This window comes from Trypanosoma brucei (assembly GCF_000002445.2).
Source record: "Trypanosoma brucei brucei TREU927 chromosome 11 chr11_scaffold01 genomic scaffold, whole genome shotgun sequence".
Taxonomy (NCBI): Eukaryota; Euglenozoa; class Kinetoplastea; order Trypanosomatida; family Trypanosomatidae; genus Trypanosoma; species Trypanosoma brucei.
This window is the reverse complement of record NT_165288.1, coordinates 1,550,936-1,566,122: the sequence shown is the minus strand read 5'-3', so window position 1 is coordinate 1,566,122 and position 15,187 is coordinate 1,550,936. Positions and strand designations below refer to the sequence as shown.

Genomic DNA, 15,187 nt, shown 5'->3' with positions numbered 1-15,187 from the left:
AGCGCAGGTTGTCGTAATTCTAAATAGCTATCGCATCACATTGAAGCTACCGTTGTTTGTGGAGTCTAAGAACCGCATAGCTTCACGCATTTTCCTCTCACATCGCTCAATATACATCTGCAGCTGTTGGCTTGGAAAAAATAAAGGAACTTCGATGGAAATGGGAGGAGAAGAAACAATACGAAATAGATTTCGACCCCGCTTCACAAGTGCTGCAGTAGCAACCCCTCCTCCTTCTCTCAGTATCAATTCGGCAGTATGAGCTGGTGATTCTTCTTTCTTGTGCTGCTTCTTGTCTTGGGGTTTTAGATCACTATTCACAGGGAGAGATTTGACACCTGTAGAAGATACGGCACGATTCTCTTGTGTTTTGGTCATCGGTGATACTCTATCTGTCTGCTGTGAATTTGCTGCTGGAGAATCGCCATCGGACCACGTTAGGTACTCTTCCCGCGGAGACATTTCCGTAGCAACATCAACGGCAGACGGTTTACTCTTTGCAGATACGCTTCTTGTGACTTTACGTTGCTGCGTTTCCACACGTGGTTGTGATTGTTGACGAGATGGTAGTCGCTGCGCAGATGACTCAAAGCTATCAACATACTTCAGTGTTTCCTTTCTATTACTGGCGTCCGTGGGTCGCATGAATCCGTGGAACACCATCCTTCCACCTTCTTTCGATCCGCGGAAAGAGTCCTTCACACACATTGGCTGTGGCGTCTGTGTAAATATCGTTTTTGTGGGTCTCGTGCTCTCTATTCGCTTTCTTCGGATCACACCCTTACCTGTACAACTTTTGTTTTTATGCGATGCTGGACTCTTATCCTTGATAGGTGTTGGCCTGGCGGTCGACTGTTCAACCAGAGAAAGAGACGAACTACCGTTTCGCTGAACACCTTTCTCGACCCTTGAAATGGAGACCGCTCTCGCTGCTTTATCTGCTTCATCCAACTTTTGGCGTTGCCTGACCACACCTTGCCCTGCGCTTCGCCGCTGAACGCCTAACGTTTCAGTAAGGTTAATTTGATCCCGCATAGCATTCGTCATAAAAAGCACATGATCAACAATAAACGATTCGGGAACACCGTTGGCAACACATTGGTCGATGAAATCTACAATGAACGAATGTGGTCTATCAACATCGTTCCTGAGGCTCTCCGAGAATGAACCTGTTGGGGGGCTGAAGTGATAGAAAGGTGCGCTGGCTCCAGAGTAGGAAGAACCCGTTAAGGCTTCTGCACCCTTTCTCACGTCGTTATTCTCCTGCTTCTTCACGTCCTGAAATGGCGACATCAGTGGCCCCTTACACGAACCGGTGGGTTGCTTGACCCCACATGAAGCTTTACACGGTGCCGTACCAAGTGAAACGTTCATATCCGAAGGTGTAGTTATTATTGTATAAACGCATATCTATCATTTTCATTTTCCGATGATATGTGCGAGACAAAATAAAAATAAAAACGATGTCACAAAATATTTTGGAGGCCACACGAGCGTGGGTGAAATCGAGCGAGCTGAGCGATACGAAGGGCGCAATGTAGGAAAATAAAGGAGAGAGAATGGACACAAAGGGAGAAAGTAAATTCTTTAACCCCATATCCGTGGCAACAGCTTCCCCGAATGAGTGAGTTTCCAATCTTGACGAAAGGAGGAAATCAAGCAAAACCAGATAAGCATACACAAAGACAACATCCCACAGAAAAGAAATGCAAAAACCTCCTACCGATATCTTCGTTTTACGCCCTTTGGCACGCACATGCCTACGTACCCGCAGAGTACTGCGAGAGAACAACTGGGAAGGAAGGGGAAGAGGGCGTGGACACACTGTTTTCCATTTACTCTCTAAAGCAGTCCTTGTGAAAGTACCGACTCCTTTAGCGCGATAGCCCTCTGAATGATACACCCCATTCTCATGCGCGGCATATTTTGCAAAAGTTCAATAATGCCCGACTTCTCGCATTCGATCAGCACCTCAGTCATCTCTGCCAGAATGGCTAGACATACATACGGATGCAGCGGAAAACCTAAGCAGTTCTGAGCATCCGCGAAGTACACATCCCACAACCGAAGCAAATCCTCCACATGCAGTCGTCCAGCAAGCAGTGTCGTAAGTATCCCCGGCACCCAATCAAGTACTGAAACGCCTTCAGTTACGAAGTGGCGATATAACTCAAAGTTTGTAGCACGAAACAACATTAAAAACACACCACAGTGGTGTTGTAGGCATTGCTTGTTTTGAAGCACATTGTTATGATGCGTCAACAAGTGGTATATTGATTCTACGGAAAAATATATGTCTCGTGCAGTACTGTACACTGCTTCGAAAGCAATGGCAAGCTCAAAGATGTAGTTTACCTCATCTGGCGTTGCCTCCGAGTGACAGACGTACAAAGCCCTCCATGCGGATTCAATACGTTGACGACGTTCATGGTTTCCAACAAACTGAGGCATATACTTCAGTCGGGCGAGAACTGCGAGCCACGTCGTGCAACCAAAAGTAGAGAAGCGATCTGAGCAGCGATACCCATTCACAAATTTGCTCTCCCTCCGTGTCATCATGGTGTCGCAATTAGCTGCAAAGAGTGCATGCGAGGCATGACACCGCGTTGACCCCCCCTTTTCATCGCATGCTACAATTTGAGCAAAAGTTGCCTCAAGTTGCTCGAAATCCTTTTCTTGCATGCGTTCCACCGTCATCTCACGTGACTTATCAACAAATGAGACCCCTAAGAGATATCGGTACACAGCACTGCGGTACAATGGGGGAATCCCCGCGCGGGAGGCTTCGCGGAGTTTCATTGGGTTAACAGTAACCTCAGCATCCAACAACTCCCCAAAGATTGGGGCATCACTGTTACTGTCCTTTAAGCTTTTACGGATCATATGATCCCCGTCACTAGCCATAGTTACAACATCTTCCCGAGGGGACTGAAGGTCAGTCGTTGCATCTCCATGAACAGAATCATCGCCTTTCATCAGTTGCAAGTAACCAAATGCTTAACCAAACGCAATAGGGGTAAGCAAATATATGTCTTAACAGAGGCAGGTGGCGACCGTAGGGTTAACACTAAATAATTTGTTACTAACCTTATGTGCAACTAGCGACACAACCTTTGGTAAAGATAGCGTGGAGGGCACCCGTCACCCTTCCACCTTCAGAAGACATACAAACCATAAATAAAATAATAATAAAGAAAATACAAGAAGGTGGAAATGTAAGTGGTATTTGAAGTGCAGCAGAGCCTCTGCGGCAAACTACAGGGCCAAGTCATTTTTCTCTCAGCGCGAGTTGAGCGACCACTGACGGCAGTGTACTGTTTGCGTGTTAGTATGTGTTCAGTAGTGTTGCTATACTTTTCGCTAACTCGCATTTATCCGTTACACGAGACCTACTTTTTTTTTAAAAAATTATTTCCCCCCCCCTAATCACAGCACATCCAACAAAAAGGAAAAAAAGATGAAGATGCTGATGTGCCGGAACCTTCTCATTTCCTCTCTCTTACTTCATTCACCATTGCCTTTGCTTTGTTCCTTTTTCCGTCGGCTTCATCCTCAGATATCATAATTTTTAACAGCCTTCTTTGAATCACAATGGAACGAGGAACACATTTAGGCAACACATCTGATCGGTTTCTCCAGCTTTTAATCGGCGGAACGCGAGTATTGTGGCGTTGCGTCAGTAACGTGTGCGTACACCTCAACAAATCACCAAAGAGGAAAAAAAAAAAATAAACAGCGACAACAACACAACACAAAGTTTTTTTTTAAAAAAAAGAACAACAAAAATGCTTTGCACGCCGATCTCGCACAATGAAATATTCAGTGTTATCGTTTCTGCAAAGAGGTGAACGAGATGTTGTGGCGTGTTCGGTGAGTTCATGAAGCTTTTTCCACACACAAGCGAAAAGAAACAATAATAACAGCGGTAGAACACTCATTCATCGGCACCCACAGCATTCCTAAAGAAAGAACAACATCGATATTGTCCACGTGACTTTTTTTCAACTTCAACATGCAATATTTTTTCCATCCTCGTTAAAAAGGGAGAGAATAACTTTATAAATATATATATCAGCCTTCCTTCTTCCCCATCACTTGATGGCAACAAAGGTAAACTAACACCAAAGAGTGCACCACTGTGGTAGAAGACGCGAAGCCTCTCCGAATAGCCTACAATTCACCACCGCGCATTGTCTAAACTGTTTCACTATCACACACACACACACACACACACACACACACAAAAGAGCACAACAACACACTTTCTTCATGACCCACATCATCTACTGTCTTTTTTCTTTCACCCTTTAACTCTACTGCCCGTCACTCGTTCATTAAATGCCATGACGTTCACGATACTCCTGCATGAAATCCTCACGAGGCATCATCCACACAACCTGCCGGACTCCCTGAGAGGCCTCCTCTTGTAGTAATTTCTTCCCACCTTCTATGGTATTGCTTCGTTCCTGCTGCTGTTGGAGAGGTGCATGAGAACCATAGAGGTGATCCGCCAATATTTGCTTTTCGTGTGCACTTCCAAGGGCAACAAGAACAGAAACGAAGGCGCCTGTTGTGTACACGGCCCACGCCCGCTCACTCAACCATTGGTAAATGGTGCTCGCGCCGCTGGAAACAATACCCGAGACCCGCTGGAAGCGCTCGCTCTCGATGAAGTTGTAGAGTGCTTCAGTCATTTTATGTGTTGGGTGGCTCAATTAAATAAATAACTGTGTGTATTCCCCGGAAAATAATAATAATAATAATAAACAAGTAAATAAAAATAAAATGCGCCTGACCCGTGACTTTGTGTAATAGGTTATGTTTCTTTGAAATGGAGCAATTTGGGTATCAAAAAGAAAAGGGGGATGGGAGATGTTGTACATACGGTGAAAAAAATTACACGGAAGGAAACACATGAAACATCGTGCATCAGTCGTAGAGGCAAAGAAATTGCGCGTAACAAAAATATACAACAGAGAGTAGGATATGTTGTAAGAATTGTGTAGACTTCGGGTGACACCGACACAAGGTTCCGTCTCGTTCCGAAGCCCAACTTCTAGCAGTTGCGCCGCACGTGTACCCACGTACAGCAATCGGATGGTAAAAGGAACCGCTCTCTATGAATTTACCAGAGACCGTAGCGACACTCGGGGCAACTACAATGAACTGCTAAGTAATACAATACAGAACAGTTCCCGAATGGTAATTTCCTGGGACACTAAACTCGATTGCGCTTGATCCCCTTTCGCAACTAGCCACGGTAAAAATCAACAACAACAAAGCGCTCCTTGGCATACAGCACGCCAAACCCTCTTACTTGACTCACGGACACCCTCAGATGTTTCGTGGAAATGCCCTTAACCTCAAGCACCGCATATTTCGCCCCTTGGGCGCTAGTTTCCGTAGCATTGCCACCCGTTTCATCGACACTCTCATCCACACCTTCATTGTGCAACTCCAGAGCCCCATTTTCATCGGTGAGGGCTAACACCAAAGTTTGCTCCGCCCAAGTGTTCGCTGCTGCACCTGTAAGAGCTGCTGACGGTGTTTGAGATGTGACCTTCTGCTCCCATAGCACAACACAATGGCTCTCTTCATCAACTACTGCACTCCATAAAAATGAAGCGGTATCAACTGTGAGTTGTAGTTGTTGGGTCTCTACAGACACCCATTCCTGTACCTGCCTGAAGACACTACCGGCACCTGGTTGACGCTCAAGGACAAAGAATGCGGTTAAGGGCTGAAACGGTTCTTCCCGCGTAAGCGCCACCGTTCGCAGCATGACGCCATCAACTGCAAAACTTGTTTTGTCGCTAATGAGTATTTCGCATTGACGAATGTGTACTGGATCACTCTGCTGGCAAACTAGAGGCAAGTCGTAGCCAGTAACTTCATAATGGCGCGGCATACACGACTTTACTATTTGTGCTAGGTCCACCTCATTCCTCATGCCCTTTTCATCAACCAAGGAGGTAACAGCGGACTCCCCATGCCCAATGCGATGAAGTGTACGAAGCAGCATGGAATGCCAGCGGGCTCGGAGAGGTTCATTTAGCAAAAGGACGTCAGTTGCTGGTGGAGTGGCATTCGTTAGTAAAGCAGCGCGTTGTATAACCCACTGCAGTAGTTCCTTCTCACGCTCTGCCCCATGTCGCATCTCGCGCATGAGGTTGCTACAGCGGAGTCGAAGGTTCCCAATCACGCTAAGAAGAAGACGTTGTCGTTGACGATCCGCACAATGAGCCTCGGATATGTGAAGAGCAATATCATAACAGCGGTACGCAACGTTTGATATCTGAAGTATCAGTTGCTTCAGCTGCTGCGAAAGTTCCTCTGCGTCATTCACCAGTGTCGCTAAGTTGACAGCATTAAAATACTTCATAACCTCCTTCTCCTGTGGGTGAGCGATCTCCTCTACCAGAGAATCGCGCAGCAGCATCGCATTCTTCGGGAGGAACATATCGTTGTGAACGGTGCAAATGAGATTGGTCCACCGTCGAAGCGAGTACAAGAAGCAGTCCCTGCCCATACGGCAGTATTCCGCAATGCAGCACACAGAAACAACATCACGACGAGTTGCGCTTGCGATTATTGGAGACAAATCAAAGCGTATCACGTGCGGGTGCTCCTTTGATAAGGAGCGGCGCACAACCAAATACGCCACATGTGCTGCTACCGCGTTATCGGCATCACGTTTGGAACTGTCACCAGTCGCACAATCAAGGTGTTTTAACGCCAAGCCACCGGAATCGCCCTCCTTTCCAGCTGCAGTTGATGGTTTGCAAACGACAAACGTGTCCACGCACGCAAGATTTGGGGTTAGATTGACCGGTAACCTTGCCGGAACGAAGCAAACCTCTCGCATTCCTCCGGGAAGAAAACTCAAGCCCCCTTCTTGGTCAAGGAGAATTAGCACCGGAGTCTCATCTTCACGCTCCAACTCATCAAGAATAGGAGACAATACGGTGGTACGAAGAGGTAAGCAGCGTTCCTGATGCCGATTAGTTGAGGACACCTGGGAGGCTACCGTCGTCCACGTGCAGGCCATGATGGCGCCTTTCATCGACGTGAACAGCACTGGTGGTTGTCGCAAGGGATCGTAACTTTTGCCAACTCCCTCGTCATCCCCATCGTTGTCCGCATCACCTGCGGCCGGTGCGGGTGCAGTGCCACCACTAATGTCCTCTACCATAATGCTGGAGCACTCTGCATCGCTACGTGGAACAAATCGCCGTACGAGATCGCCGCTTTCAACATCGAGAAGAAACGCTTCACCGTTCTGCAGTCCAATCACCAGCAGGCGGCCTGAGGGTGACCAGCAAGCACAAACCGACGTTTCATCGGCTGGGATCGATAGCGCAAACTGCGTTACAACCGTGAGTGTAGTTGAGCGGTACACAACGACCAGTGATTTGGTGACAACAGCAAGAAGATTCATATTGTGACAGGTTGTAGCCAATAATATGGGCTCTGCTGCCGCGCGTGTGTGCAATATTTTCATGCTCAAATGGGCGGATATATTCCTGTGGGTCCTTTTTTTTTCCTTTCTCTGGCTCCTTACTCAAGCACCATTATCCACCATACCGGCGAAAGTTGTCGTTGACCACGTAAAATATTAACGAAGACAGAAGAAGCAAAAAAAACAAAAATATCATAATGAGAAACACACAGTACGTTATCACACTCTTTTCCCCATAAAGTAAAAAAAAAAAATAGTAAAAAACGGCGATACGAGTTGAAAGTTGAAGAATATACAGCCCAGTGTGTGAAAGAGGATATGTGATTACGCGTTCTCAGGAACTAAACAAAACCTATTTTCTCCAGCGAGTCCATATACCCGTGCATTCCGGCAGTGTGGTACTCCCAGATTCAGACAGACGCTGCGCCAGGGTTTCTCCGAAAAAGAAGCGAGTAAGTTGTACTGCTTCCGTAGGTTCACGGAAGTTATAATCTGTGCGCACCCACCGTCGCTGGAAGCCGTGATGCGTCTCCAACCGTTCTAGCAGCGTGTTGTGTCGGCGTGGCTCCGTTGTGTTGGTTCCTAAGGTTTCAATGATGATGAGTGCTGAGGAGCCAGAGTCCTCAGTCACTTCATTGCCTTCATTTGCAAGCGATACAGCTGTAGTTTCAAGCAGCTGTAGAAGGCTATTGATGGTCTCGTCGACTACGGTATGCCAGCGATCGGCGCCCCAGTGTGCACGCATAACATATGAAAGTGACCATGCACAAACAATGAGACGACAACGCGCATGATTCTTAAGGGCACCTTGTTGAACATTCTGAAAACTGTACGGGCGCACGCACAGTTTCATTGTTGTGATTCGAGGGGCATCAGTGGCAGCCTCACTACCATTACTCTCTTCGCCTATATATAAGCACTCATCCCTTTTCGTGGGTAGTGAACAGTCGCCGTGGGGAATAATGCAAATATCGCGCACATCGAGTCGTGATTTTGCTATGCTGCGCACCACGTTGTCAATACATGGACCTAGCATCGCTGCTTCGCTGTCATAACAGTACAATGCACCAACGGCACTGTGACGAGACAACATGCAGCTAATGCGGCCGGTGCCACATCCGAAATCCGCCACAGCAATGGTGACGCTCTTTGATTTCTGACCATTCTCGAACCCGTCCATTACGTTGAGTGTACCTGCAGTCACCGTAGGTAAGGTCTTCTCCTGCAAAACTGTCAAGACCTCATGAAGATACATCTCGATGGCACTACAATCGTGGTGCTGCATGAGATAGTCATACACTAATGGGAAGCGGCGATAAATTTCCAGTGACCCCACTTTAAAGTTCGGTATATTAACAGTGCCTGGGGCGATGACCGCACCATTGTTGAATCGACTAGCAGTAGCCTCACCACAACCCACTCTATCAAAAGAGTTGACTTCTACGTTTCCTCGAGCATCCAACCATATATTCAACAAATTTCTGCGACGCCTTGTGGTAATAAGGCTGTTTGTTAGCTGGACCTGTCCATTCTCTTTCGAATAAACGTTTTTCAACACGGTCTTATCTCGTTTCGTCTTCCGCCCCGCCCTAATCTCCTTCGGATGTTGGCATCTTTTAAACGCTAGGGGCTCCTCTGAAACTTTTTCTTCCTCCTTTCTTACCATTCGCCACTAATACTGTTGAAGAAGTTGTAAAGCTTCGCCCCCATTTGATTGACACCAAATTGTTGTTTACAAAACGTTTCAATAATGCATTAGATGTGATAAATTAGAAATGGAAAGCAACGAGTTAACATTAGAGAGAAAGTAAGTGCTTTTTTTTTGTAAATGTGCAACAAACCAGCTGTGTAATACTATATAGTGAAAAAAAAACCTCCCAATAATATTGAATCCATCCCACTGGTTGAACGGCTGCATCAGAGGCGCCTTAGTGTGCTGGTTCACGCTTCTGAGAGGTTAATATATATATATATATATTTGTGTAAATGTTGATTTTAAGAAACGAGGCACATACTATATCTCAGCAGAAATAACAGCTTCACCTCACGGTCTTGAAACTTGCGCCTTAGCAACAACTACCAGTTACATTACCGATATTGGTGGTTATTACATAATGAAAGAGTCAGGCAAAGTAAACGTTTCTTTACTACACTGAAAAGATTAACTCGCAAAAGGTACCCAAGTAAGAAGAAGTTAAGGAAGGTAAATATGGGAGGACGCAGTTGCGCAGGGTCTATTAAAAGTAATCTATATATCTATGTTAACGTAACCGATGAATTTGGGTGCGCTGCCTCCGCCACTCCAATTCTTCGCGCTTCATCATTGCATAGATGGCACGCTCCACAAGCTTCACATCGAAACCGACGCGAGCCATCTCCGACATTAGTCGGCTATGTTCCACCGTTGCGCCGAGTGCTACCCGCCTTCGCAACGCATCCTCAATACGGAGAACTAATTCACTTTGAGCAGCGGTCATACTTTGATCACTCACACCACTCTTGATTGCATCCACCGTCGCTGACTTAAAGAGTCGTATAGCTTCTTCCGCATCTGCGCGGTGGGCGAGTACATCGAGACGCATGCGAGCCATGGACTCCGTTATTCGCACAAGACTCTCCAGCTGGCGCGCAGTTACTTGAATGATAGGAGTCTGAGCCTTCGTCCCACCGGAGTTGGACAATGCATCGAGGGTTTGCTGATGTGCCTCACGACGAACATGAACGTAAAAGTCTAGCAGCACAGACATGGCGTCCTCTGAAATACGGGGATGACGAGTAGCTCTGGCGTATGAGATATATTTTGTGAAGAAAGAACGTTCAACAACTGCTGTTGTCGTACTATGTGAATGACGAGCACTACCCCCTTTATGTAGATTGATCACGTGCTGCGCGAGTTTATTATCAACTTCGGGGTTACGTGGGTCAATTACCTTGAAAATGAGGTCAAAGCGAGAAAGGATGGAACTCTGAAAGTCCATTTGGTCTTCATTTGATCGAAGCGGATCGTAACTACCCAACGTTGGATTGGCAGCTGCTAATACGCTCGTCCTGCTGTTAAGCATCGTCGTGAGGTTAGCCTTAGCAATGGATATAGTCTGCTGTTCCATAGCCTCATGGATCGCCACTTGGTCCTGCTCCCTCATTTTGTCAAACTCATCAATGCAAACGACACCCCCATCCGCAAGCACCATCGAACCTGCTTCGAGCACAAAGTCACCATTTCCACTAGATATGACAGATGCTGTTAGACCAGCTGCACTACTTCCCTTACCGGATGTATATATACCAATCGGGGCTACTTTTTCTGTGAACTTGAGTAGTTGCGACTTCGCTGTGGAAGGATCCCCGATAAAGAGCACATTCATATCACCACGTAAATAATTACTACCCTGTCGTTTCCTCGTACCACCAAACAAAAGGCAAACAATCGCCTTCTTCTGGTCTTGCAAACCAAAGATAGCGGGATCTATGCTTTGTGCAAGTCGCTCGTACACATCACCCTGCTCTGCGAAGCGTTGAAATGCTGCTTCTTCCTCCACCTGCCACGCCATTCGCGACTGAGAGCGGACCCGAGAGGAAAAGTTCTGATTGACGCTTTGAACGGAAGCTCCACCGTCCTTCGCAGTGATGAACATGAGACCGACGCACCGAAGGTATTGAGCACGAAGTCCCGCAGCGGCACGTGTCCCTTTACTTCCCTTTCTACCACCTCCTTCCACACCCCCGCGCTTCTCCTGCACGGAGACAATGCCAGCAATCTGCACCCGAGACCCTGGACTCACACGGTCAACCAAGTACCGGTCCACAACAACCGTTACGTGACGTGGCAACTCACCAGTTGGGACATCTTCCGGAAGTTCTTGCACTTTTATGATCTGCTGGTCCTCGTATTCACACTCCATAGGGAGCAGTGTGTACGGGTTTGGTCTACATTTACGCTGTCCAACTCCGCCTCCAAACCCTGCGCCGCCGGTCGCCGTCCCACGACCACCATTCTCTAAGCAATGCGGAGGTAAGTCGACGCTTCTCCCACCATTGATGTATGTTTTACTGCTACAACTCGTGCACTGGATAGCGGCACGTACACATCGGGCATGACAGGCACTTACCTTAACAACAATGCCGCTTACACATACCAAACGAGCAACAGAGGCTTGAGCAAGTAGGCGTAGCGGAGTGGGTGGTACCCCCCAATACAGTTGAAGCTGTATACTACTGCGACGACTTAGCGGTGGTAGTAGCTTGTGTTCCTGCGCTAGCTCCCAAACAGCATGCTCAAATAATGGTAGTGCACGTGTAGGCGTTGAAAGAATTGCGTTAAATACAGCACTGCTAAATTGTTGTATATGTGACATTTCCACTTCCATAAAAAAAAGCCCTGCTGCAAGGTTACCTCGAAGCATAGCCATGTATAAATGGTCGTTATGGACACGAAACCGTTCAACAAATTCTTTGAAAATGAGCTTTAAGTCGATTGCCTCATCCTGCTGACGTTCACCGTTGTTCAAATCATCCTCTCCGGTGAAGCCGCCCCGGAAGTTGGTTACTTGCACCACACCCGCATCCGATTCCATCTGCTCCACTAACCACTAAAGTACGTTTCCTGTGCAAAATTAAACACGAGTTCCACAACCACACACAAAACGATCGCAAGGGACGCTTCTCGCCCACTTGATACCTCCTACCCACCTAACAGGAAAAGTGTATGAGTGCTACGCTCTCTTTTCGGTGTGTGTTCACGTTCTAATTAAGAAATGGTTCGCATACACGTGCATCGCGTAAATTCACCATATCGAGTAGGCGGAAGAACAATACCCCCACCACCACGGTGCAGCGAAGGCAAGAGTACAAAAAAAAGATAAGGAGGAGATGTTATAATAACGTTAGGGAAGGCAAACGCCTATACAAATTGTACGAAGTAAGAAAGTAAAAGTTGGAAGGAGCCACACAACCCATATCCCCATTGACCAGTTAGAGGTGGATAACACAAATGGATATGACCCAAAAACATGAAGTCCACCGCAGCTCAGTGAAAGCTTGGACATAAACGTATCGTCCGATATGCCACAACTCGCCATTCCACAACTTTCCTTTTTATAATATCCATATAGCGGACACTCATAATGTTGCAAAAAGTAGTTAGAGTTGTTGTTGAAGTAAACTCCTCGCTGCTGTGGTGCTAAGCTGTAGAAACTTTAGGTAGCCCCTACCCTTCCTTTCAACGGGAGAGGACGCATACCTTTTAATTGTCTTTTTTTTCTCGCCCAACCCATACACGCTCACTTACGGTGAGGAGGGGAGCAGAAAAGGAGCGGTGCGTGAACTACGGGTCGTCGTCACATGCTGATCTAATCTTGAAACTTGCTTATTCAACGAAAGCGCGAATTGCATCCTTACTGTAGTCGTCAAACGGATTCGCGTTACTGAGAATGAGAACACCACTTTCGATCACACCATTTATACGTTTCTCGACCAGAAGAGGAAGTAACCACACATTGCACCCTTCCGAAACATTGTACGGCAGCTGGTAATAATCAATCATATCCTGCACTTGAATGCGATCAGAGAAACACGTTGAATAATACTTCACAACCATCAGAAGTGATATACGCTTTGACACAAACTGCAATACATTGTGGATACCACACCGCACGTAAAGCTCTGAATTGTTCCTCATTGCAACATTAAAGAGACGAATGTTGCAACTACGCACAGCAACGATCAAATCTTCAAGACCAGTAGCAACAAATGCTTGCTGGAAATCAGCAACTGGAACGCGACCCAGTGCCAACGCACAGGCTGTGAGCTTCACAAACAACATTCGCTTATTTTCTATAGCTTCATCATCAACAATAACAAAGGCGCGTGCCAAAAGTTCCATCGCTTGAACGATAATGGAATCAGTAAGAGGTTCTTGTAGAAGGTTATCAGCACAATGGCGGTATAACGCGCACCTAATTTTTACCGCGTCCATACAATGCTGATGAAAGGCCTCAACGAAGGCGCTGCTCTCTGGTGGGGCAGATCCGTAAAGCATCATTTCACTGAGTAGTGCGGCGAATGCAACGGCGCGCTGTTTTTCGACAACAGTGGATAACTGTCGCTTCGGTGGTGCCACGCGGACGTACCGATGAAGTTTAAGAAGCACAGACCTCATGTTAGACTGGACCGTGGAAACGCCATTGTTACATGCGAGTTCAAATACGCTACGTGCCCTACGTAGTACAATAGGGAGGATGCAGTAAGGCACGTGATTGTCGCGCTGGTTGGAGAATAGCTGCAGACAAATCTCACACAAAAGATTCGCGTGTGTACAGCTGTCCGACAAAACATTCCAAATATCATGACGAACAGCTCCACCTAACACCTTCGTCCCTTCCTTCTCTTCGTTACCGTTCACTTCCTCCTCCTTTTGGATGGTTCGGGTAACAACGTTCAGGTGAGAACCGAGAGCAAAAAGCACAACCCATCGCTCTCCCTTCAGTTGTGACTGACTTCCCTTTAGCGCGATCCATGCGGACTGTAACTGCCGTAGGGCTGCTGGAAAATTATCCACATCGTGAGATTCCACTGTGCCAAAGAAGGCCTCTTCGATGAACTCTTCCACCACTTCACGCTGTGCCTCATCGGCGTTCATTACATTTATCATAAACGATGAAAAGACACGTACGACCTTCATGATTTTTGCCGTGTTACCGCCACCGTGCTGCTTCTGCATCTGCGAACTGCGATTGAAAAGAGATACTGAAGTGCCAGTTGGTGCCGGCGATCGGACCGCAGCAGCAGAAAAAGTACCTCCACCGTTTTGTTGTGGCCCATATGCGGACCACGCTGCGTCCACGCCTTTCCCACACTCGAGGGTTTCACCCCTCACACGTTTCGCGTCGGCAAAAACAGAGCCGGCTCCGGCCACCACTGGTTTTAGAGTGGGGGAGCGTCCGGAAACTTCCATCGAACTGAAATTCCTTTTGGAAGAAAACACCGAAGGCCTATTCGCCCCAAGAATCGAAGTTGATGAGGCGTCACCACCCGTATGTTTCTGCGTGATTTGAGGCATCAACGGTTTCCCCTTCAAAAAGGGAGGACTAGTGAAGATGGAAGGCTTTGGTGAGACCATTCTTGTCGATGCATTCATATCTGCTTCAGGAGAACCAGCGCCTGTTTTGGCTGGAGTCGGGCCACTATCTGCACCGAGCAGAAACCCACCACCAGAGGCGCCGGCTGTCTGCGGTCTTTGTGTGGTGAACACTGGTGGGAAACTCGTGTTCGTGGTTCCCATTCTGACAGCCGGTAGGGCACGATCAATACCTGCAGGCATCCCGACATCGGTGTCCGTTTGCAGCCACAGTGTTGGTGTGGCAGAGGGAGCAGCAAATACTGGCTTTGAAATTTCACTTCCCGTTACTTCCGCTTTGGTTCCGGAATTCTCAGGACCCCCTAGGGTGAAGTTTGAAAAGGGCATTCTGTTGGGGCTCGGTAATGGTGAAACTGCTTGTTTTTGTTGCTCTGACAAAAACGCCCCAAAAACGCTGTTGTAAATGGGATTACGTGGTGGATGTGTGGCTGGTGGTGGGGCCGGTCCCATTACCACCGGCGAGGGGGGTGGGCCGAATACTGGCATCATTTGGCTGTAGAGCCTTCCTATTAAATTTTCTTCTGTCGCTCCTACTTCCTCCAACGATATTTCTTCCGCCTCTCGTATTGCATTTTTTTTTTAGTGTTTCATGT

At 47.3% G+C, this 15,187-nt stretch overlaps 7 protein-coding genes across 7 annotated transcripts, besides 4 other annotated features; all 7 read right to left on the bottom strand.

The window, feature by feature from the left end:
- Positions 1 to 27: 27 nt before the first annotated feature.
- On the bottom strand, positions 28 to 1,374 carry Tb11.02.3330 (hypothetical protein, conserved; the record flags this gene model as incomplete). Its single annotated transcript, XM_823544.1, has 1 exon — positions 28 to 1,374. One exon carries the CDS (start codon positions 1,372 to 1,374, stop codon positions 28 to 30), a length of 1,347 nt encoding a protein of 448 aa, XP_828637.1.
- A 468-nt stretch (positions 1,375 to 1,842) lies between these two features.
- Tb11.02.3320 (hypothetical protein, conserved) lies at positions 1,843 to 2,976 on the bottom strand (the record flags this gene model as incomplete). Its single annotated transcript, XM_823543.1, has 1 exon — positions 1,843 to 2,976. One exon carries the CDS (start codon positions 2,974 to 2,976, stop codon positions 1,843 to 1,845), a length of 1,134 nt encoding a protein of 377 aa, XP_828636.1.
- A 417-nt stretch (positions 2,977 to 3,393) lies between these two features.
- Positions 3,394 to 3,414: a sequence feature (AT_rich).
- A 797-nt stretch (positions 3,415 to 4,211) lies between these two features.
- Positions 4,212 to 4,243: a microsatellite.
- Positions 4,244 to 4,334: 91 nt separating this feature from the next.
- Positions 4,335 to 4,694, bottom strand: Tb11.02.3310 (hypothetical protein, conserved; the record flags this gene model as incomplete). The annotated part of the gene is made up of 1 exon (XM_823542.1): positions 4,335 to 4,694. One exon carries the CDS (start codon positions 4,692 to 4,694, stop codon positions 4,335 to 4,337), a length of 360 nt encoding a protein of 119 aa, XP_828635.1.
- A 52-nt stretch (positions 4,695 to 4,746) lies between these two features.
- Positions 4,747 to 4,766: a microsatellite.
- Positions 4,767 to 5,251: 485 nt separating this feature from the next.
- Tb11.02.3290 (hypothetical protein, conserved) lies at positions 5,252 to 7,501 on the bottom strand (the record flags this gene model as incomplete). Its single annotated transcript, XM_823541.1, has 1 exon — positions 5,252 to 7,501. One exon carries the CDS (start codon positions 7,499 to 7,501, stop codon positions 5,252 to 5,254), a length of 2,250 nt encoding a protein of 749 aa, XP_828634.1.
- A 310-nt stretch (positions 7,502 to 7,811) lies between these two features.
- Tb11.02.3280 (hypothetical protein, conserved) lies at positions 7,812 to 9,125 on the bottom strand (the record flags this gene model as incomplete). The annotated part of the gene is made up of 1 exon (XM_823540.1): positions 7,812 to 9,125. One exon carries the CDS (start codon positions 9,123 to 9,125, stop codon positions 7,812 to 7,814), a length of 1,314 nt encoding a protein of 437 aa, XP_828633.1.
- Positions 9,126 to 9,416: 291 nt separating this feature from the next.
- Positions 9,417 to 9,439: a sequence feature (AT_rich).
- A 281-nt stretch (positions 9,440 to 9,720) lies between these two features.
- Positions 9,721 to 12,033, bottom strand: Tb11.02.3270 (minichromosome maintenance complex subunit; the record flags this gene model as incomplete). The annotated part of the gene is made up of 1 exon (XM_823539.1): positions 9,721 to 12,033. The coding sequence occupies one exon, from the start codon at positions 12,031 to 12,033 to the stop codon at positions 9,721 to 9,723; it is 2,313 nt and encodes a 770-aa protein (XP_828632.1).
- Positions 12,034 to 12,824: 791 nt separating this feature from the next.
- On the bottom strand, positions 12,825 to 15,083 carry Tb11.02.3260 (hypothetical protein, conserved; the record flags this gene model as incomplete). The annotated part of the gene is made up of 1 exon (XM_823538.1): positions 12,825 to 15,083. One exon carries the CDS (start codon positions 15,081 to 15,083, stop codon positions 12,825 to 12,827), a length of 2,259 nt encoding a protein of 752 aa, XP_828631.1.
- Positions 15,084 to 15,187: the final 104 nt, after the last annotated feature.